The following is a 24,101-nucleotide window of genomic DNA, read 5'->3' as shown; positions in this document are numbered from 1 at the left end:
ATGCCAGTGGCCATCGGAGGTGAGTATTTGTCTACTGAAGTCGGTTACAATGCTGAACTGCAGTTAGGTTAAGACTGGACGAACAACGAGCATGCATAGAAGCTTCCCTAAGACCCCAGGTGGTGAGGGTAGGCAACAACATCTCCACCCCGCTGATCCTCAACACTGGGGCCCCACAAGGGTGCGTTCTGAGCCCTCTCCTGTACTCCCTGTTCACCCACGACTGCGTGGCCACGCACGCCTCCAACTCAATCATCAAGTTTGCGGACGACACAACAGTGGTAGGCTTGATTACCAACAACGACGAGACGGCCTACAGGGAGGAGGTGAGGGCCCTCGGAGTGTGGTGTCAGGAAAATAACCTCACACTCAACGTCAACAAAACTAAGGAGATGATTGTGGATTTCAGGAAACAGCAGAGGGAACACCCCCCTATCCACATCGATGGAACAGTACTGGAGAGGGTAGTAAGTTTTAAGTTCCTCAGCGTACACATCACAGACAAACTGAATTGGTCCACCCACACATACAGGATCGTGAAGAAGGCGCAGCAGCGCCTCTTCAACCTCAGGAGGCTGAAGAAATTTGGCTTGTCACCAAAAGCACTCACAAACTTCTACAGATGCACAATCGAGAGCATCCTGGCGGGCTGTATCACCGCCTGGTACGGCAACTGCTCCGCCCACAACCGTAAGGCTCTCCAGAGGGTAGTGAGGTTTGCACAACGCATCACCGGGGCAAACTACCTGCCCTCCAGGACACCTACACCATCCGATGTTACAGGAAGGCCATAAAGATCATCAAGGACAACAACCACCCGAGCCACTGCCTGTTCACCCCGCTATCAAGGCAAGGTCAGTACAGGTGCATCAAAGCTGGGACCGAGAGACTGAAAAACAGCTTCTATCTCAAGGCCATCAGACTGTTAAACAGCCACCACTAACATTGAGTGGCTGCTGCCAACACACTGACTCAACTCCAGCCACTTTAATAATGAATTGATGGGAAATGATGTAAAATATATCACTAGCCACTTTAAACAATGCTACCTAATATAATGTTTACATACTCTACATTATTCATGTCATATGTATACGTATATACTGTACTCTATATCATCTACTGCATCTTTATGTAATACATGTATCACTTTAACTATGCCACTTTGTTTACATACTCATCTCATATGTATATACTGTACTCGATACCATCTACTGTAGAGCCTATGCTGCTCTGTACCATCACTCATTCATATATCTTTATGTACATATTCTTTATCCCCTTACACTGTGTATAAGACAGTAGTTTTGGAATTGTTAGTTAGATTACTTGTTGGTTATTACTGCATTGTCGGAACTAGAAGCACAAGCATTTCGCTACACTCGCATTAACATCTGCTAACCATGTGTATGTGACAAATAAAATTTGATTTGATTTGAAGACCATTTCTGACTATTTTTGCAGAAATTATTCAGTTGTGCAAACCCACAGTTTCATCAGCTGTTCAGGTGGCTGGTCTCAGATGATCCCACAGGTGAAGATGCTGGATGTGGAGGTCCTGGGCTGGTGTGGTTACCTGTGGTCTGCGGTTGTGATGCCGGTTGGACGTACTGCAAAATTCTCTACAACGACGTTGGAGGTGGCTAATCATAGAGAAATTAACATTAAATTATCTGGCAACAGCTCTGGTGGACATTCCTGCAGTCAGCATGTCAATTGCACACTCCCTCAAAACTTGAGACAGCTGTGGCATGGTGTTGTGTGATAAAACTGCACATTTTAGAGTGGTCTTTTATTGTTCCCAGCACAAGATCAGCTTCTTGATATGCCACACCTGTCTGGTGGAAGGATTATCTTGGCAAAGGAGACATGATCATAAAAAAACTACTGTAAAATGACAGTGAAAATAACAGTAGCAAGGCTACTTAGGATCTGAGGACCCATGACAAATCGTTTCAGTCTCATGAGGGGGAATAGGTTTTGTCGTGCCCTCTTCACGACTGTCTTGGTGTGTTTGGACTATTCTAGTTCGTTGGTGATGTGGACACCAAGGAACTTGAAGCTCTCACAGGAGTGATGGTTGCTGATAATGGGCCTCTGTACGCCTATGTAGATGTTTCATTAAAAATCTGACATTTCCAGCTACAATAGTCATTTACAACATTAACAAAGTCTACACTGTATTTCTGATCAATTTTATTTTATTTTAATGGACAAAAAGGGTGTTTTTCTTTCAAAAACAAGAACATTTCTAAGTGACCCCAAACTTTTGAATGGTAGTGTACATATTTTTGACATAGAAGTTTACATAATGGTTATGGCTCTAGATGAAAAGCTGTTTCAGGTATTTGAAAAATGAACATTTCGCTTACCACCCCCCCGGCCATCCTCCCTCACTTTGTGCCCCCTCAGGTTTTGGGGTGCATGACGCCCTTGGTGGCCAGTTTCTGCTCTGCTTGCTTGTACAACTCAGAGAAAGAGCACAACACGTCCTAACAGCAGCGGCCAAACAAACCCAACTGTTCTGAGGCGTCAGGATCGTTCTGAAGCACACATATGCACACATTCTTTTCACATAAAAGGCACTTTTCTTCTACCTTTTGCAGCATGTGTGTTGAGTCTCTGTCACTGTCATCTATCTCTGTGTTCTGTTTCCTTCAGGATTGAAGACCTACCTGATCTCAGGGAGAAAGGTGGAGCCGTGCTACTGTAGCTGTTCCCAGCTGGGCCTGGTTGGCCTGGAGCCTGGGGGGGACACCCGCTGTCCCACACCCCGTGCCCACACCCCAGATGGAGCCCCCAGAGCCCCCTCAGCCTGTGGCCTACCCCAGAGAGGGGCTCCCGACAGGGCCAAGGTGAGGACATGGTATTCTGCAGGGTAAAGGGGAGATGGGGGTCAGGTGTGTGCTCATTCCCCTCTTTGGTGGTTTTCTCTGTGTAACTTGGATAGACATATTCTTTGGTTGTAATAGCATACTGTACTTTGACTTCATTTAGAAAATGGTCATAGTGTAACACATGTTCAGCTCAGTAGACATGTCTTCAGAACATAATTGTAGGGCGGTGTGTTTTGAGCAGTATGTGACATGAGATCCTGTATTTTAAGCCTTATCCAGAAATTAAAATTACGCAAAAAATATAAGGAATTGTTTGAGGATGGTGTTGGACCATTTGACCTAAAAAGTTCATCAAAGTTTAAATGAAGGTTAAAATCCAAGCATGTTACATAATTGCACAAAACACAGGCCCTAACTTAACAAGATATCTACAGTTGAAGTCGGAGGTTTACATCTTTATCTTTATTTACATCTTATACATTTAAACTCAGTTTTTCACAATTCCTGACATTTAATCCTAGTAAAAATTCCCTGTCTTAGGTCAGTTAGGATCACCACTTTATTTTAAGAATGTGAAATGTATAGTAGAGAGAAGGATTTATTTCAGCTTTTATTTCTTTCATCCCATTCCCAGTGGGTCAGAAGTTTACATACACTCAATTAGTATTTTGTAGCATTGCCTTTAAATTGTTTAACTTTCAAAAACAAAAATGTTTCGGGTAGCCTTCCACAAGCTTCCCACAATAAGTTGGGTGAATTATGGCCCATTCCTCCTGACAGAGCTGGTGTAACTGAGTCAGTGTTTTAGGCCTCCTTGCTCGCACACGCTTTTTCAGTTCTGCCCACAAATCTTCTATAGGATTGAGGTCAGGGCTTTGTGATGGCCACTCCACTACCATGACTTTGTTGTCCTTAAGCCATGTTGCCACAACTTTGGAAGTATGCTTGGGGTCATTGTCCATTTGGAAGACCCATTTGCGACCAAGCTTTAACTTCCTGACTGATGTCTTGAGATGTTGCTTCAATATATCCACATAATTTCCCCTCGTCATGATGCCATCTATTTTGTGAAGTGCACCAGTCCCTCCTGCAGCAAAGCACCCCCACAACATGATGCTGCCACCCAGGTGCTTCACGGTTGGGATGGTGATCTTCGGCTTGCAAGCCTCTCCCTTTTTCCTCCAAACATAACGATGGTCAATATGGCCAAACAGTTCTTTTTTTGTTTCATCAGACCAGAGGACATTTCTCCAAAAAGTATGATCATTGTCCCCATGTGCAGTTGCAAACCGTAGTCTGCCTTTTTTATGGCGGTTTTGGAGCAGTGGCTTCTTCGTTGCTGAGCGTCCTTTCAGGTTATGTCAATATAGGACTCGTTTTACTGTGGATATAGATACTTTTGTACCTGTTTTCTCCAGCATCTTCACGAGGTCCTTTGCTGTTGTTCTGGGATTGATTTAATCTCTAGGAGACAGAACGCCTTGAAATACATCCACAGGTACACCTCCAAATGACTCAATGATGTCAATTAGCCTACCAGAAGCTTCTAAAGCCATGACATCATTTTCTGGAATTTTCCAAGCTGTTTAAAGGCACAGTCAACTTAGTGTATGTGAACTTCTTGTCAGGATTTGGCCTGGGTTGTTCCGGTTTTTGGTCACTATGCCCCCATTGTGCCTTTTGACCTTTTTGTTTTCCCTTGATCCCCATTATTATTTGCACCTGTGCCTCGTTTCCCCTGATTGTATTTAAACCCTTTGTTTTCCTCTGTTCTGTGCTCTGTGTTTGTATGTTAGCACCCAGCCCTAGTTCTCTGAGAACTCTTGTTGATCCCGGTGGACTCTCTTGTGGAATTTTTTTTTTTGTTCTTGTTTTTGTTTGTTTGTTTGTTTGTTTTTTGAGTATCTTTTGAGGCTTTTTGTGCTATACCTTCCACCTTGTGGATTTACCTTTTTTGTCTTGGAGGATTACCTTTGTTCTTGTAGGATTCCTTTTGAGGTTGTGGAGTTACATGTTTTCCTGAAGAACTTCACTTTTTACTTCATTAAATACACCGTCTCAAGTACTGCTGTGTCTGCCTCATCTTCTGGGTTCTGCCGACTATTCGTGGCTCAGTTGGTTAAGTGACTGTTTCTCACTCCGGAGACCTGGGTTCGTAACCGGGTCCTGGCACTTCTGTCCCACTGGAATTGTGATACAGTGAATTATAAGTGACATAATCTGTCTGTAAACAATTGTTGGAAAAATGTATTGTATCATGCTCAAAGTAGATGTCCTAACTGACCAAAATGGTAGTTTGTTAACAAGACATTTTTGAAGTGGTTGAAAAACGAGTTTTAATGACTCCAACTTAAATTGTACATTTCCGACCCTTGCTTATCCACAACGCATATAATGTAATATTCACCAACAGAGACAATTCTCTACTCTCTTACTGTTAATTGATAAGTGTAGGAGTGTTGACCTAGGATCAGGTCACCCCTGTCGATATAGTCTTATTCATTATGATCTAAAAGGCAAAACCTGATCCTAGATCAGCAAGCCTACTCTGAATACGGCCCATGTTGACATTAGTATAAATCGGTTTTGGTCCCTATGGTGAGTTTAGTGTCATGATGGATTTAGTGTCATGATGGAGTAATGAGGATCCATATAGAGACAAGATACAATACGTTCAGAACGTATTCAGACCCCTTGATTTTGTTACATTTTGTTACGTCACAGCATTATTCTAAAATTGATTAAATAAAGCATGTTCCTCATCAATCTACATACAATACCCCACAATGACAAAGTGAAAACAGGTTTTTAGAATTTTCTGCAAATGTATTAAAAATTGGAAAACTGATTGCATTTATGTAAATATTCAGGCCTTTTGCTATGAGACTCAAAATTGAGCTCAGTTGCATCCATTTTCCATTGATCATCCTTGAGATGTTTCTACAACTTGATTGGAGGCCGCCTGTGGTAAATTGAATTGATTGGACATGATTTGGAAAGACACACACCTGTGTATATAAAGTCCCACAGTTGACAGTGCATGTCAGAGCAAAAAGCAAGCCATGAGGTTGAAGGAATTGTCCGTAGAGCTTCGAGACAGGATTGTGTTGAGGCACAGCCTCCAAAACATTTCTGCAGCATTGAAGGTCCCCAAGAACACAGTGGCCTCCATCATTTTTAAATGGAAGAAGTTTGGAACCACCAAGACTCTTTCTAGAAGAAGTTTGGAACCACCAAGACTCTTTCTAGAGCTGGCCGCCCAACCAAACAATTGGAGGAGAACGGCCTTGGTCAGGGAAGTGACCACTAACCCTATGGTCTCTCTGACAGAGCTCCAGAGTTCCACTGTGGAGATGAGAGAACCTTCCAGAAGGACAACCATCTCTGCAGCACTCCACCAATCAGGCCTTTATGGTAGAGTGGCCAGACGGAAGCCACTCCTCAGTAAAAAGCACATGACAGCCCGCTTGGAGTTTGCCAAAAGGCACCTAAAGGACTCTCAGACCATGAGAAACAAGATTTTCTGGTCTGATAAAATCAAGATTGAACTCTTTGGCCTGAATGCCAAGCGTCATGTCTAGAGGAAACCTGGCACCATGCCTACGGTGAAGCATTGTGGTGACAGCATCATGCTGTGGGGATGTTTTTCAGCGGCAGGGACTGGGAGACTAGTCACAATCGAGGGAAAGATGAAATGAGCATTATACAGAGAGATCCTTGATGAAAACCTGCTCCAGAGTGCTCAGGACCTCAGACTGGGTCGAAGGTTCACCATCCAACAGCACAACAACACTAAGCACACAGCCAAGATACTGCAGGAGTGGGATCTGCTCTCCATCCAACCTGATAGCGCTTGAGAGGATCTGCAGAGAATATTGGGAGAAACTCCCCAAATACAAGCAGAGCTTGTAGCGTCACACCCAAGAAGACTCGAGGCTGTAATCACTGCTAAAGGTGCTTTAGTTAAGTACTAAATAAAGGGTCTGAATACTTGTTTTAATGTGATATATTCTAGAAACCTGTTTTTGCTTTGTCATTATGGGGTATTGTGTGTAGATTGATGAGGGAAAAAAGCTATTGAATCCATTTTATAATAAGGCTGGAACATAACAAAATGTGGGAAATGTCAAGGGGTCTGAATACTTTCTGACTGTAGCGTATATTTACTCTGCTGCTACACCTATATCCAGTATTCACTACTCTCCTCAGTCATACAGTACGCACACAGACTTGCTTTATAGATACCAATTAGCCCCCACAGTTCCACTGTAATCCTCCCGTACCACCACTACATCTGCCAGTGCTGGTCGTGGGGGTCTTAGGGAAAGGCGGATGAGAAGTGAAGAGGGGAGAGGAGTTTGGCAGGGGGTCTTTAGGGAAAGGCGGATGAGAAGTGAAGAGGGGATGAACTGCTGTGTCCTTGGCATTACATGAGGTAACACACGTGGAGAGATGTTAGAAAGCCCTTCACATGGACTCACACACTTCACTGGTACAAACCCTCACTTCATTGACTCTCTCTCACACACACACACACACACACACACACACACACACACACACACACACACACACACACACACACACACACACACACACACACACACACACACACACACACACACACTTCACTGGTACAAACCCTCACTTCATTGGCTCTCTCTCTCACACACACACACACACACACACTTCACTGGTACACCCTCACTTCATTGGCTCTCTCTCTCATACACACACACACACACACACACACACACACACACACACACACACACACACACACACACACACACACACACACACAATTCACTGGTACAAACCCTCACGTCATTGGCTCTCTCTCTCACACACACACACACACACACACACACACACACACACACACACACACACACACACACACACACACACACACACACACACACACACACACACACACACACACACACACACACACACACACACAATTCACTGGTACAAACCCTCACGTCATTGGCTCTCTCTCACACACACACACACACACACACACATCACTAGGTTGACGCCTCTTTGAATCCGTATCCTTTCTGTGGGCTTCTCATCCCTCTCAAACACTCACTTGTCCTCGGAGCCTGACTTGGCTGAGTGTGTGTGTGTGTTTTTCTCTGTGTATCAGGCTGTGTGTGTCGCCTGAAAGTGAGCCAGTGTTCACAGTATTGTCTGCCTGTCTGTTTTAAGTCTGTAGGTGTATGGGTGCGCACGTATACGCATGTGTGTCTGCATCACGATGTTACCAAGTACCTTGAACAATCCTTTCAGGGCCAGTGCCTAATCATCAGATGAGTGTATATCTGTCTCTGTCCATTCCTTCAGCCTTCCCCAGCCTCTTCTATGTCATCCCTATCTCCACCTCTATCACCATGGCCCTGTCTCTCATCCCTCTCTCCACATCTCCTCCTCTATCACCCTGGCCCTGTCTCTCATCTATCTCTCCACCTCTCCACCTCTCTCATCCCTCTCTCCCCATCTCCTCCTCTATCACCCTGGCCCTGTCTCTCATCCCTCTCTCCACCTCTCCTCCTCTATCACTCTGTCTCTCATCCCTCTCTCCACCTCTCCTTCTCTATCACCCTTTCTCTCATCCCTCTCTCCACCTCTCCTCCTCTATCACCCTGTCTCTCATCCCTCTCTCCACCTCTCTTCCTCTATCACCCTGTCTCTCATCCATCTCTCCACCTCTCCTCTATCACTGGCCTTGTCTCTCATCCCTCTCTCCACCTCTCCTCCTCTCACCCGGGCCCTGTCTCTCATCCCTTTATCCACCTCTCCTCCTCTATCACCATGTCTCTCATCCCTCTCTCCACTTCTCCTCCTCTCACCCGGGCCCTGTCTCTCATCCCTCTCTCCACCTCTCCTCCTCTATCACCCTGTCTCTCATCCCTCTCTCCACTTCTCCTCCTCTATCACCCTGTTTCTCATCCATCTCTCCACCTCTCCTCCTCTATCACTGTCCTTGTCTCTCATCCCTCTCTCCACCTCTCCTCCTCTCAACCGGCCCTGTCTCTCATCCCTCTCTCCACCTCTCCTCCTCTATCACCCTGTTTCTCATCCATCTCTCCACCTCTCCTCCTCTATCACTGTCCTTGTCTCTCATCCCTCTCTCCACCTCTCCTCCTCTCACCCGGGCCCTGTCTCTCATCCCTCTCTCCACCTCGCCTCATCCTGGCCCTGTCTCTCTATAGGGCTGCTATTGTGGTTGGTGTTGTATCCATTTAATCTGATTGTGTATCATTGTGATTCTAATTAGTGGTAAAATGCTGAAGTGCTGAGTTCGTGCTCTCTCTCTCACTCTCGCTTGCTCGATCTCTCTCTTGCTCGATCTCTCTCTTCCTCTCTCTCTCAATGGGTCCATTTATTATAATATTTTGTCTGTTTCTCTCCCTGTCTCACTCTCTCTGCCCTCTCTCTCTCTCTCTCTCTCTGTCCTGTTTCTGCCAAACAGTTTCTCTCATTCATTATTTCAATTTTTCTCCTCCCTCCCTCTACTCAACTCTCTTTATTTCTCTCCGTTATCTCTTCACCCTCAATTGACTCATTCTTTACCTCTCTCTCCTTCCCCACTCTCTCTCCCTCCCTTCCTCTTTCTCTCTAGCTTTCTCGCTTTCCACCCCCCCTCAAATTAAAATTGGAATAGAATAATAGTGAAGACATCAAAACTATTAAATAAATTAGTAAGCAAAAAAGTGTTATATATTTTAGATTTGAGATTCTTCAAAGTAGCCCCCCTTTGCCTTGATGACACTTTGCATTCTCTCAACCAGCTTCACCTGGAATGCTTTTCCTACAGTATTGAAGGAGTTCCCACATATGCTAAGCACTTGTTGGTTGATTTTCCTTCACTCTGCGGTCCAACTCATCCCAAACCATCTCAGTTGGGTTGAGATCGGGTAATTGTGGAGGCCAGGTCATCTGATGCAGCAATCCCTCAGTCTCATTCTTGGTCAAATAGCCCTTACACAGCCTGGAGGTGTGTTGGGTTATTGTCCTGTTGAAAAACAAATGATAGTCCCACTAAGCGCAAACCAGATGGGATGGTGTATCGCTGCCAAATGCTGTGGTAGCCATGCTGGTTAAGTGTACCTTTATTTCTAAATAAATCACTGACAGTTTCACAAGCAAAGCACCATTACACCTACTCCTCCATGCTTCACGGTGGGAACCACACATTCGGAGATCATCCGTTCACCTGCTCTGTATCTCACAAAGACACAGAGGTTGGAACCAAAAACCAAAGGACAGATTTCCACCGGCCTAATGATATTTCCACCGGCCTAATGTCCATTGTTCGTGTTTCTTAGCCCAAGCAAGTCTCTTCTTCTTATTGGTGTCCTAGTGGTTAGTGCGTTGGGCCAGTAACCGAAAGGTTGCTGGATCGAATCCTGAGCTGACAAGGTTGTTCTTCCCCTGAACAAGGCAGTTAACCCACTGTTCCCTGGTAGGCCATCACTGTCAATAAGAATTTGTTCTTAACTGACATGATTTAAGACATGAAGGTCAGTCAATGTGGAAGATTTCAAGAACTTTGAAAGTTTCTTCAAGTGCAGTTACAAAAACCATCAAGCGCTATGATGAAACTGGCTCTCATGAGGACCGCCACAGGAAATGAAGACCCAGAGTTACTTCTGCTGCAGAGGATAGCATTACCCGCCTCAGAAATTGCTTATTTGAGCTGTTCTTGCCATAGTACGGTCTTGTTATTTTACCAAATAGGGGTATCTTCTGTATACCACCTTGTCACAACACAACTGATTGGCTCAAATGCATTAAGAAGGAAATTAATTCCACTAATTCATTAACCAAGCACACCTGTTAATTGAAATGCATTCCAGGTGACTACCTCATGAAGCTAGTTGAGAGAATGTCAACAGTGTGCAAAGCTGTCATCAAGGCAAAGTGTGGCTACTTTGAAGAATCTTAAATCTAAAATATATTTTCATTTGTTAAACACTTTTTTTTGCTTACTACATGATTCCATATGTGTTATTTCATAGTTTTGATGTCTTTATTAATATTCTACAATGTAGAACATAGTAAAAATAAAGAAAAACCCTTGAATGAGTAGGTGTGTCTTTTGACTGGTACTGTATATATATAAACTCAGCAAAAAAAGAAACGTCCTCTCACTGACAACAACTTAAAGTGTAAATATTTGTATTAACATAACAAGATTCAACAACTGAGACATAAACTGAACAAGTTCCACAGATGTGACTAACAGAAATGGAATAATGTGTCCCTGAACAACGGGGGGGTCAAATCAAAAGTAACAGTCAGTATCTGGGGTGGCCACCAGCTGCATTAAATACTGCAGTTCACCTCCTCCTCATGGACTGCACCAGATTTGCCAGTTATTGCTGTGAGATGTTACCCCACTCTTCCACCAAGGCACCTGTAAGTTCCTGGACATTTCTGGGGGGAATGGCCCTAGCCCTCACCCTCCCATCCAACAGGTCCCAGACGTGCTCAGTGGGATTGAGATACGGGCTCTTTGCTCGCCATGGCAGAACACTGACATTCCTGTCTTTCAGGAAATCACACACAGAATGAGCAGCATGGCTGGTGGCATTGTCATGCTGGAGGGATATGTCAGGATGAGCCTGCAGGAAGGGTACCTCATGAGGGAGGAGGATGTCTTCCCTGTAATGCACAGCGTTGCGATTGCCTGCAATGACAACAAGCTCAGTCCGATGATACTGTGACACACCGCCCCAGACCATGACGGACCCTCCACCTCCAAATCGATCCCGCTCCAGAGTACAGGCCTCGGTGTAACACTCATTCCTTCAACGATAAACGCAAATCCGACCATCACCCCTGGTGAGACAAAACCGCGACTCTTCAGAGAATAGCACTTTTTGCCAGTCCTGTCTGGTTCAGCGACGGTGGGTTGGTGCCCATAGGCTACGTTGTTGCCGGTGAAGTCTGGTGAGGACCTGCCTTACAACAGGCCTACAAGCCCTCAGTCCAGCCTCTCAGCCTATTGCCGACAGTCTGAGCCCTGATGAAGGGATTGTACATTCCTGGTGTAACTCTGGCAGTTGTTGTTGCCATCCTGTACCTGTCCCGCAGGTATGCTGTTCAGCTGTACCGATCCTGTGCAGGGTTTTTTTTAGAGTAGAAAGATCTCTTTAGTGTCCTAAGTTTTCATAACTGTGACCTTAATTGCCTACCGTCTGTAAGCTGTTAGTGTCTTAACAACCGTTCCACAGGTGCATGTTCATTAATTGTTTATGGTTCATTGAACAAGCATGGAAAACCGTGTTTAAACCCTTTACGATGAAGATCTGTTATTTGTATTTTTACGAATGATCTTTGAAAGACAGGGTCCTGGAAAAGGGACGTTTCTTGTTTTGCTGACTTTTTATATATCATTGTTAGTAAGGATTGTGCTTTGTTGAGTTTGAACCAAATGTGGGTGTTACCCTTTTTGATCTGCTTTAGTGAAAGGTCCGTTTATACCATATGATCAATCCTCCCGAGTCACTACCCTGTTTTATGTCTTCATGTTTGAATGATGGAAGTAACATTTCCCTATAGCCTGGAGGACATTGAGTATCTATGACACCACGTTTCTAGAATAATTATTATGTCAAGACTTTGCTATCTTTAAGAATATCTGGGTTTGTGGTTTTAAGACCTAAGCTAGAAGAGTACAAGCCCTGGATATAAATACCTATTTAACCGTGAACATATGTTTGCATGTTTGTGAATGAAGAATAATAAAACTGTTTTGTGTTTGCGTGCGTGTGGTTGATGCACCCAATCAATACTTAGGCTAAGCACACTAACCACACACAACACAAGAGTGAATGTGTAAACTACAGTATGAGAATTTGTCAATGCTAGGATTGAAGAAACTGTAAATGATATAAATAGACAAATACCTCTCCTTCTCTCCAGTCTCATTGTCTCTCCTGCAGTGCGGCTGTAGTTCCAAAGGAGGATCAGGTTCTGGAGAAGGGCACGGTGCAGAACGGTTGCCATGACGATCACACGACCAATAGCAGCAAGGTTTGCCTCACTTTACCTCACTCAAGTAAACGTTTGACCTTTGAACCTGGCCGTAACCTTTACTCATCCCAACCTGACTGCACTTAAATCCAGCCCCAGTTCATAAAACCAGGCTTAGTGTTCATCATATTGTATTTCTGAAGTATTTATATCGCCATACTATACATGATGGAATGACGTGAACCTAGCCAAACGGAAATGTCTGATTCATTTGGCTTCACTAACTAAGTCACTAATCACTCTTATCCAAGACCTCAGGTCTAACACTTCTCACTCTCCACTTTCTGTTTCAGCACGCACGCACGCACGCACGCACGCACGCACACACACACACACACACACACACACACACACACACACACACACACACACACACACACACACACACACACACACACACACACACACACAGCTTCTCACTAGCCTCTCTCCTCTCAACTCCCCCAGGACACCTCATCTCTCAAATGTCCCTCCCAGGCCCCCTTAGGCTGCAGCCCTAAGGCCCTGAACGGTCTGCTGAGCCCCAGGCTGGAGGAGCCCCTGACCAACAGCCAGACGTCCCTGTGTGAGATGCTCCAGGAGAAGGAGAAGAAGTGGGGTGGAGGGGCCATGGGGATGGACCACTCTGCTCTCATCCCCCTGCGCTCCAAGAACTTCAGAGAGAGGAGCGACGCTCACTTTGTGGATGTTATCAAAGAGGACAGGTGAGGGGATGGATGGATGTTACACAAACTGATCTGGAACCAGGCTTGATGGCTGTGATGGAGCTTTTGGGGGAGTTGGCAGGACAGCACTAATAGATCTGAGACCAGGCTAAGGGAATCAAAGGATAAGATTCTGAATGCTGAAGGCAGAACTGTTATGTAAGAAGCAGACCCACACGTATCTGGTATCAATGTCTGTTTTGGTACAGTGTGTCTATTTACAATGTGCTTTATAGAACTAGTCTTACAGAGATTCCCTTCCTTTCCCTAAAATCCCCAGTTTTATAGAAATATGGGTTGGAGGATCTGGATTTCCTGCTTATTCCCCCTGATTCTGGGAATTCTCCAACTGGGATAAAGAAATATATATATACACTGCTCAAAAAAATAAAGGGAACACTTAAACAACACAATGTAACTCCAAGTCAATCACACTTCTGTGAAATCAAACTGTCCACTTAGGAAGCAACACTGATTGACAATAAAGGTAACATGCTGTTGTGCAAATGGAATAGACAACAGGTGGAAATTATAGGCAATTAGCAAGAAACCCCCAATAAAGGAGTGGTTCTGCAGGTGGTGACCAGACCACTTCTCAGTTCATATGCTTCCTGGCTGATGTTTTGGTCACTTTTGAATGCTGGTGGTGCTTTCACTCTAGTGGTAGCATGAGACGGAGTCTACAACCCACACAAGTATCTCAGGTAGGGCAGCTCATCCAGGATGGCACATCAATGCGAGCTGTGGCAAGAAGGTTTGCTGTGTCTGTCAGCGTAGTGTCCAGAGCATGGAGGCGCTACCAGGAGACAGGCCAGTACATCAGGAGACGTGGAGGAGTCCGTAGGAGGGCAACAACCCAGCAGCAGGACCGCTACCTCCGCCTTTGTGCAAGGAGGAGCAGGAGGAGCACTGCCAGAGCCCTGCAAAATGACCTCCAGCAGGCCACAAATGTGCATGTGTCTGCTCAAACGGTCAGAAACAGACTCCATGAGGGTGGTATGAGGGCCCGACGTCCACAGGTGGGGGTTGTGCTTACAGCCCAACACCGTGCAGGACGTTTGGCATTTGCCAGAGAACACCAAGATTGGCAAATTCGCCACTGGCGCCCTGTGCTCTTCACAGATGAAAGCAGGCTCACACTGAGCACATGTGACAGACGTGACAGTCTGGAGACGCCGTGGAGAACGTTCTGCTGCCTGCAACATCCTCCAGCATGACCGGCTTGGCGGTGGGTCAGTCATGGTGTGGGGTGGCATTTCTTTGGGGGGCCGCACAGCCCTCAATGTGCTCGCCAGAGGTAGCCTGACTGCTATTCGGTACCGAGATGAGATCCTCAGACCCCTTGTGAGACTATATGCTGGTGCGGTTGGCCCTGGGTTCCTCCTAATGCAAGACAATGCTAGACCTCATGTGGCTGGAGTGTGTCAGCAGTTCCTGCAAGAGGAAGGCATTGATGATATGGACTGGCCCGCCCGTTCCCCAGACCTGAATCCAATTGAGCACATCTGGGACATGATGTCTCGCTCCATCCACCAACGCCACGTTGCACCAGACTGTCCAGGAGTTGGCGGATGCTTTAGTCCAGGTCTGGGAGGAGATCCCTCAGGAGACCATCCGCCACCTCATCAGGAGCATGCCCATGCGTTGTAGGGAGGTCATACAGGCACGTGGAGGCCACACACACTACTGAGCCTCATTTTGACTTGTTTTAAGGACATTACATCAAAGTTGGATCCGCCTGTAGTGTGGTTTTCCACTTTAATTTTGAGTGTGACTCCAAATCCAGACCTCCATGGGTTGATAAATTTGATTTCCATTGATAATTTTTGTGTGATTTTGTTGTCAGCACATTCAACTATGTAAAGAAAAAAGTATTTAATAAGAATATTTAATTCATTCAGATCTAAGATGTGTTATTTTAGTGTTCCCTTAATTTTTTTGAACAGTGTATATAATCTTTTTTTAATGTTTTGAGAAAGTTACTGGAATGTTGCAATCCTATATACAACACACTGCGGTATGATCTGCTCCGTGCTATTTTGTTTGTAGTGATCCTTATGCTTCTGCCCACTGAATAAGCCCCTGGGCCCCTGGGTCAGGCACCAAATGGAAGAAAACATACATGATATATTTGATGGACTATCTGGACTTGTCCAGTAAGAAAAGCTCATTTTCATTTTCCATTGCAAAATGTTTGGTGCCTTATGAACACGGACGGCCCTGGTGGTATGATAGGTTGGTGTAACTCTCTCCCCGACAAGTCTGTCTTCTCTATACTGACTGACATCTGTTGATCTGCCCATCTCCCAGTCTGATGAAGGACTACTTTTTCAAGCCTCCCATCAACAAGCTGAGCCACACCTTCCTGGACAGAACCCTGGAGTCTGCCTACAGGACCAGCTACCAGGAAGAGGTGTGTATCCCTCCCTGTCTGTTACTCTGTCTCTTTGTCTGTGTGTGTCTGTCTGTATCTGTATTCCTCTTATCTGTCTTTTTGATGTCCCACTTCCTCTCTGTCTACTAGACTACACCTGGTCTGTCTTTCCTTGTCTGTCCCTCTGTCTCCCTATCCGTTTCACCCTGCCTGTCTAGCTCTTTCTCTCTCTGTGTGTGTGTGTGTGTGTGTGTGTGTGTGTGTGTGTGTGTGTGTGTGTGTGTGTGTGTGTGTGTGTGTGTGTGTGTGTGTGTGTGTCTCTGTGTGTGTGTGTGTGTGTGTGTGTGTGTGTGTGTGTGTGTGTGTGTGTGTGTGTGTGTGTGTGTGTGTGTGTGTGTGTGTGTGTGTGTGTGTGTGTGTGTGTGTGTGTGTGTGTGTGTGTGTGTGTGTGTGTGTGTGTGTGTGTGTGTGTGTGTGTGTGTGTGTGTGTGTGTGTGTGTGTGTGTGTGTGTGTGTGTGTGTGTGTGTGTGTGTGTGTGTGTGTGTGTGTGTGTGTGTGTGTGTGTGTGTGTGTGTGTGTGTGTGTGTGTGTGTGTGTGTGTGTGTGTGTGTGTGTGTGTGTGTGTGTGTGTGTGTGTGTGTGTGTGTGTGTGTGTGTGTGTGTGTGTGTGTGTGTGTGTGTGTGTGTGTGTGTGTGTGTGTGTGTGTGTGTGTGTGTGTGTGTGTGTGTGTGTGTGTGTGTGTGTGTGTGTGTGTGTGTGTGTGTGTGTGTGTGTGTGTGTGTGTGTGTGTGTGTGTGTGTGTGTGTGTGTGTGTGTGTGTGTGTGTGTGTGTGTGTGTGTGTGTGTGTGTGTGTGTGTGTGTGTGTGTGTGTGTGTGTGTGTGTGTGTGTGTGTGTGTGTGTGTGTGTGTGTGTGTGTGTTTACTGAGTAACCTGTAAGCACTGCACTATGTATGGCCTGTCAGGACTGCGGCAAAGACAGGGAAATCACTGCAGGACATCGATAGGAATGTCCTCTTAGCTTGTGATGCCCTCTGCTGGTACAGTGGGGAACTGCATGTTCAACTTCACTTCTGGATAATGTTTCGTTCAGTTTCATACTTATTACTTAATCACAATGAGACAATTGTATTACTGTTTTGTTAAGACTTCCATTCTTCATGCTTCTCTATTCTCTCCCACAACCTTTGTTCTCTCTCTTTTACCCTTTCCAAACCCTCTCGCTCTTTATCTCTTTACACTCTACAACCGGACCCAGGAACCATTCATTGCCATTGTGCCTTTAGTAAGGCACTTAACAGCGGCTAACGCTGTGCTGCTCTCAGCCTTGTGTGTCTTTGTGTGTGTGTGAGGTTGACTATTGTGACAGCAAATCAATCCATTTCTGTTGAAAAATGACAAAGTATCTATTCCCTCCCGTCCCCAGGTGGAGACCCAGGCAGCGGTACAGACCTTTGCCAGCCCTACCTTCAGCTCTTTCCTGGACATGGTCCTGTGTTGCTCAGTGTTTCTGGCCCTCTCCCTGGCCTGCCTCCTCCGGCCCCTGCTCTCCCTCCCTGGGGCCCCCCTGCCTGCCCCGGCCCTCGCCCTGGTTGCCGTGGCCACCCTGCTGGAGGCTCTGGCGCTGGTGCTCTCTATACGGTAAGACGGTTGAGGGAGAGAAGGAGAGGTGGAGAGATGGAGAGGAGGAGGAAAAAGGGGGAAGAAGTTGGGAGGGATGGAAGGAGGAGGGAGAAGAGGGGAAAGGGGGTGGGGGAGGGATATGAGGAGTGGGTTGGAACTGGGGAGGAGGGAGAAGAGGGGAAAGGGGGTGGGGAGAGGGATATGAGGAGTGGGTTGGAACTGGGGAGGAGGGAGAAGAGGGGAAAGGGGGTGGGGAGAGGGATATGAGGAGTGGGTTGGAACTGGGGAGGAGAGGAAGAGGGGAAAGGGGGTGGGGAGAGGGATATGAGGAGTGGGTTGGAACTGGGGAGGAGGGGAAAGGGGGTGGGGAGAGGGATATGAGGAGTAGGTTGGAACTGGGGAGGAGGGAGAAGAGGGGAAAGGGGGTGGGGAGAGGGATATGAGGAGTGGGTTGGAACTGGGGAGGAGAGGAAGAGGGGAAAGGGGGTGGGGAGAGGGATATGAGGAGTGGGTTGGAACTGGGGAGGAGGGGAAAGGGGTGGGGAGAGGGATATGAGGAGTGGGTTGGAACTGGGGAGGAGAGGAAGAGGGGAAAGGGGGTGGGGAGAGGGATATGAACTGGGGAGGAGGGGAAAGGGGGTGGGTTGGAACTGGGGAGGAGGGGAAAGGGGAAAGGGGGTGGGGAGAGGGATATGAGGAGTGGGTTGGAACTGGGGAGGAGAGGAAGAGGGGAAAGGGGGTGGGGAGAGGGATATGAGGAGTGGGTTGGAACTGGGGAGGAGAGGAAGAGGGGAAAGGGGTGGGGAGAGGGATATGAGGAGTGGGTTGGAACTGGGGAGGAGAGGAAGAGGGGGGAAGGGAGTGGGGAGAGGGATATGAGGAGTGGGTTGGAACTGGGGAGGAGAGGAAGGGAGAGAACTAAGTGAGGTGAAGTTTGAAGATGGGGAAAAGGGGAGGCCATTAGCCTGTTTTCAATGGGGTTGGATTGCAGTACATGTACTGTCTATCAGCCCTCTCTGAGCAAACCTTCTCTCCCAGGATGGCCTTCTACCTGGACAGCGTGATGAGCTGCACTAGAACCCTGCTGAGGGCCATCTCTGGCTGGGTCCCCCGTCACCTGATAGGGGCCGTGCTGGTGTCCCTGCCCGCTGTGTCCGTCTTCTCACACGTCACCTGTGACATGCACCTCTCCATACAGGTGAGTGTATTCTGTTCATTTGCCCTGGTCATTTCCTCCAGAGTTTGCTAATGCTAACGATGGTTCCTTCCTGTGTCTCTATCTGTGTCTCCCAGTTCACCATGCTCACCTGCTGTGCAGTGATCATTGCCATCATCCAGTACTGTAACTTCTGCCAGCTGAGCTGCTGGATGCGCTCGGCCATGGCCACGGTGGTGGGACTGGTGCTGTTCGCCCTGCTCTTCAGCCCGCCCTGCAGGTCAGACACCTTATAATGGATTCTATTTTTTAACACATTTATGGCCCTTTTTTGTTGGTCGGAAAGGACCTTAAAGGGGCATCTGCAGTTCAAACAATAACAACACCTGACACCCTGTCACTGTTTTGGTAAACAACTGAGGAACAGAGCTGGAGAAATGTAACCACCCTCAAATTTGTATATTACCCATTTAATCCACTACCAATGCACTCACTGAAGTTCGATAGGATATTGTATACAATATTACCACAATGTCATAATTTAGTATGACTTGTCCTTTGTGCTGACACTGTGTGTAATTTCATTTGTCGTGGACCCGATTAATCTCATCCGACCGTGTCTCGTGTTTTTGTCTCCTCTGTCTTCCAGTTCTGCCAACAGTATGTTATTTTGGTGAGTAGAATGAAGTTATCCATACAACTAAGATTATAAATATATCTCTCACTCCACCTTTCCTTAACTCCTTCCTTCCCTCTCTCTTTTTCTCCATCCCTCCTTCCTTCTCTCCCTCCCTGCCTACATTTCTCTCCATCTCCACCTCCCTACCTCATTCTCCAACTCTCCATCCCTCCCTTCTCTCCTTCCTTGTTTCTCCACCCTCTCTCTTTCCCCTTCTCTCTCCACCTCTCCCTCCCTTTCTCTCTCCTCCAGGTCTGGCGACGCCACCAACAACAGTAACCGCAGCAGTGTTGTACATGGTCAGCCTGAGCCCGCCGCTGACCCCGTGCCCCGCCTCCAGGACCTGCTGGGCCCCGAGGTGGGAGTGGCCTTCTTCCTGCTCCTCCTGCTCGTCTGGTTCCTCAACCGCGAGTTCGAGGTCAGCTACCGCCTCCATTACCACGGCAACGTGGAGGCCGACCAGCACCGCATCAAGATCCAGAACATGAGGGACCAAGCCGATTGGTTGCTTAGGAACATCATCCCCATCCACGTGGCAGAGCAGCTCAAAGTGACTCAGAGTTACTCCAAAAACCATGGTAATGTTGGTGTGATTTTTGCCAGTATCGTTAACTTTAGCGAGTTCTACGAGGAGAGTTACGAGGGCGGCAAGGAGTGCTACCGCGTGCTCAACGAGCTCATCGGTGACTTCGATGAACTGCTTCGCGAGCCGCCCTTCAACAACATCGAGAAGATCAAGACCATTGGTGCCACGTACATGGCGGCGGCTGGGCTGAACGCGCAGCAGTGCGCCGAGACGCCGCACCCTCACGGCCACCTGCGGGCGCTGTTTGACTTCGCACTGGAGATGATGCGCGTGGTGGACGACTTCAACAAGAACATGCTGGGCTTCAAGTTCAAGTTGCGCATCGGTTTCAACCACGGTCCTTTGACTGCAGGGGTGATTGGCACCACTAAGCTGCTCTACGACATCTGGGGCGACACTGTGAACATCGCCAGCCGCATGGACACTACGGGCGTGGAGTGCCGCGTGCAGGTGAGCGAGGAGAGCTACTGCGCCCTCAGTGCCATGGACTACAACTTCGACTACCGCGGCACAGTCAACGTCAAGGGCAAAGGTCAAATGAAGACCTTTCTGTTCCCCAAGAGTGCCGACAGCGGCGCCCCCGTGCCTCAGTACCTGCTCTCCGTCTCGCCAGAGATCCGGGTGCAGGTGGACGGGAGTATCGGGCGCTCGCCAACAGATGAGCTCTCTAATATGGTGCCTAGCTCCATCTCTGGTGTACCCAGTACCACCAGTCCCTCGCTCAGCTCTGGGGTGTCCACGGGTCTGCTGCGGCCTGAGAGGGGGGTGGTGGAGGCTGGAGATAGGCCAGACAGTCGGCAACAATACTACTGTAGCCCTACTACTACAGAGACCATCGCAGCCAGACGCTCCTCCTCATCATCCTACGTTGGTCTAGCCTCCCTGCCTATCACTAGTCAAGCTGGAGCTACTTTGAAAGTCAAACAACCAAATCTGTCCATCACTAATAAAGATGAAACTCCTTCAACCAGCGTCCAACAACCAAGTCTACCCGCCACTAGTCTAGCTGGAGCTCTTTTGACAGTCCAACAACCAAATCCACCCATCAATAATAAAAGTGAAACTCCTTCAACCAGCGTCCAACAACCAAGTCTACCCGCCACTAGTCTAGCTGGAGCTCCTACAACAAACGTCCTCCAACAACCAAAACCTGTGGTGCCTGCCTCCCTCCAGTCTCTCTCCCCTCAGAATGCCACAGCAACTGAGTCACGGAAGGAGGTGGAAAAAGAGAAAGAGGAGCAGGACGATGATGACATTATTGGCGAGCTAACGAAACTCTAAGACTGTTATGTCTGCGATAGTTTTTTGCATCAGCCTTCAGCCCTTTAAGCACGGCCTTTCTTGCATTCCTGCCAGTTGAAGCTTATTATGGAACAGTCATATGTGACGAGAAGGCATACAGGAGGGAGCACCTAAATGGCAGACTGTAAGAAACCAGTTTCTGGCTCCTCTGTTGTCAATTCCTCTCCAGGTTCGTGCTCATTAGGACACACCTTTGTTAATCTTTTTGCAACTGTATGCGAAAATGAGCGTTTCTTATTGAACAAGTTCAGATACTACGTCTGTTTTCTTCCCGTTCATGTCCACTGAACACGACCGATGTATCTGGTGGCCACAGTAAGAGTGAATAAGAAGATAGGGAAAGTACGATGGGCGCTATTACTGAACTTATGTTGCTATAGAAACCCAGCCTCCTATGATCTACTTGATTCTCACTAACATCTTTAGTCTTTTGTTGTTGTATGTTTTTGGCTTTTTTTTTCTCGCCTTTGTTTTTTATGTCTTGATTAAGTGCCTTTAGCACAAAATAATGTGTAGAACAAGCTGGTCTGGACGAGGAAGGAAGAAGAAGCAGAAAGGGGAAAGAACACTGGGAAAGACTGCTACACTACCAAACTGTGAACCTTATGTACATTTTAAGGCAAAAGCTTGGTTTCTGTCAGTTTGTTATAGTTGTCTTTGGTCTGTGTAGCTATGAAATTGCTTGTATTACTGTAGTTAAGGAGTTTACAAGAATCGGAGCAATAAGAAATGCCACAGTGAAGAGTGAATGATGGGTTACAAAGGGAAGCAAGATGGAGTCGTCTTTTCACAGTGAATCACTTTGTCTAAGAAAAGCACAGGCCTCGCACAACGCTCTCAGACAAACCCACAACAATATCGACAACATCAGTCGGAAGGCTTGACTGTGTGCTTGTGTCTGTGCGCTACACTACAGTAATAACTGCCATCCACGGCCTCATGCGGAGAGGTGGCTGTAAGTTGTCATTCTGCAACTGATGAAACCGTGGGGAGAAGGTGGGGAGTGTGATTAAGACATAATGAAATCCCTCTGGCTGATGTGGTATCTTTTCTCCTGGCCCTGGTTAAAAGTAAGGACCTCTGTCTTACTAGCCTCAAGCCGTCAACTAGACCTTGGTAATAGTAATTAGGGCTGAATCCTAACTCCCACTTAAGTCTGTTTTAAGTCAAAGTCTCCAATTGACATCAATGCATGACTAAGTGAAAATGTTTAAGTTAGGACTTGACCCTAACTCTTTAACATATCACTAATTAGCTTCAGCTGCACATTAGCTCTGCAAGTCTATAAAGCTAACTTTTAGCACCACAGGTTGGTTCATGTGCCATAACCTCTTCCTAGTATTTTACAGGAATGCAATCTGTTGTTAGGCTACCGTTGTTGAGTTTTGAAGTGCACCCCTCTAGGTAGGCCTCCTAATAGGTAGTTTCTATTGAACGTGCTGGTGTGCTTACAATACAGTTAACAATCTGCTCAAATTGTTACATGTGCGTCATGTACATATCATGTGGAATAGGCAAGAGCACAACCAGATCCGGGACCAGGCTAGTAGTCTCTTGTGACGGACCTGAGTTAAGATGTTGAGTGATCCAGTTTAACGGAATGGTAGATTGGTATATTGACCTTCAAATAGGACTTGATCTGCTATCGCCACGCCCCCCTCTGTTACTCTACCGTCCGGCTATTTAGAAATACATGCAAGGGGGAATGCCACCGATTCCTCTTGTTACAGCATTCCTGCCAAATTAGATCCTGGATAATAAGGGACGTTTCTAACATGTGTCATGTAAACAACATATACAAATAAACATGTAAAGTCTGCATGTTCAGTGCTACATATTTTCCTATTTGTTTTGTGTGGTTTGTTTTGTTGAAGTTGAGATCTTGTTGTTTTCTTTTTATATATATACATGTACTGTATGCATTGTTTTATCAGAACCTTTCTGGAGATAATTGAGTATGGTGAACTGTACAGTGCATATCCTCCAACTGCAAGTCTAATCATCCCTGTCACTTTCTCTCTGTTTTAGTGAAAGGGCTTGGGTGCTCGGGGGAAATAACAAAACAAGTCATGGTACTACTAGGTTTCCATCCAATTGGCAACAGATTGTCTTGTGAATATTCTAAAATCTACATGAAGAAAACCTGCGTATTTTTCCACCAGTGGTGTGTTTCCACCAAACGGACTTGTTGAGGATAAAAATCAGTGCAGGATGACAAAGTGCACACAAAATATACTTTTTCACTTTAGTTTTCACGTACCAAATAAAAATCTAAAGTTCAATGTGTTTCCATTGCATTTTCAACTCTACCAATAGTTTTGTTATAAAAAAAAACTGTTGGGTAAAATAGCAAAATTGCCTACTCTGGTCTTGTCACCAGAATCAGACCCTGGAGATTTATTGGAAAGGAGCATCACGATCACTGTGCACTTTCATCACCCTGTGAAGTTCTTCATAAGTTAGGCCTATTTCATCTGTAGCCTAATAAACTGCTTATCATCGCGTGACTCAAGGTCTACTTCGATATGATTATTATATGAATATTTACCTTTAAAGGCGTTTCCACTGCCATTTCTCGCATAATTAATAAAAAAATGACCAACACAGAAAGATCCCACCCCGTCGAACAAACAAATGATCTTTTGGCATTTATAAAATTGTACCTAAACTTCCTGTTTCCATCACAGATGTCGTGATTTTAAAAAATGATACGGTATGACCTTACTCACATAAAAACTGGGGATGGAAATGTCTTATATTATTTGTGACCTCAGACATACTTTGAAACC

At 46.4% G+C, this 24,101-nt stretch overlaps 1 protein-coding gene across 1 annotated transcript; it reads left to right on the top strand.

Annotated features, from left to right (window-relative positions):
- Positions 1-23,568, top strand: LOC118376346 (adenylate cyclase type 9). The gene is made up of 10 exons (XM_052503375.1): positions 1-19; positions 2,620-2,855; positions 12,777-12,887; positions 13,335-13,591; positions 15,902-16,004; positions 17,393-17,607; positions 18,628-18,787; positions 18,883-19,025; positions 19,395-19,418; positions 19,677-23,568. The coding sequence occupies exons 1-10, from the start codon at positions 1-3 to the stop codon at positions 21,289-21,291; spliced, it is 2,883 nt and encodes a 960-aa protein (XP_052359335.1). The 3' UTR covers positions 21,292-23,568.
- The last annotated feature ends 533 nt before the right edge of the window (positions 23,569-24,101 follow it).

The sequence above is a fragment of the Oncorhynchus keta genome, unplaced genomic scaffold, assembly GCF_023373465.1.
Source record: "Oncorhynchus keta strain PuntledgeMale-10-30-2019 unplaced genomic scaffold, Oket_V2 Un_contig_17287_pilon_pilon, whole genome shotgun sequence".
Lineage (NCBI taxonomy): Eukaryota > Metazoa > Chordata > Actinopteri > Salmoniformes > Salmonidae > Oncorhynchus > Oncorhynchus keta.
This window is presented reverse-complemented; position numbering and strand designations above follow the sequence as displayed.

Excerpts from the sequence above, each read along its gene's own strand:
- LOC118376346 (XM_052503375.1), top strand. Across the intron at positions 18,788-18,882 it reads ACATGCACCTCTCCATACAG|TTCACCATGCTCACCTGCTG; the intron begins GTGAGTGTATTC and ends TGTGTCTCCCAG. Across the intron at positions 19,026-19,394 it reads CTCTTCAGCCCGCCCTGCAG|TTCTGCCAACAGTATGTTAT; the intron begins GTCAGACACCTT and ends TCTGTCTTCCAG.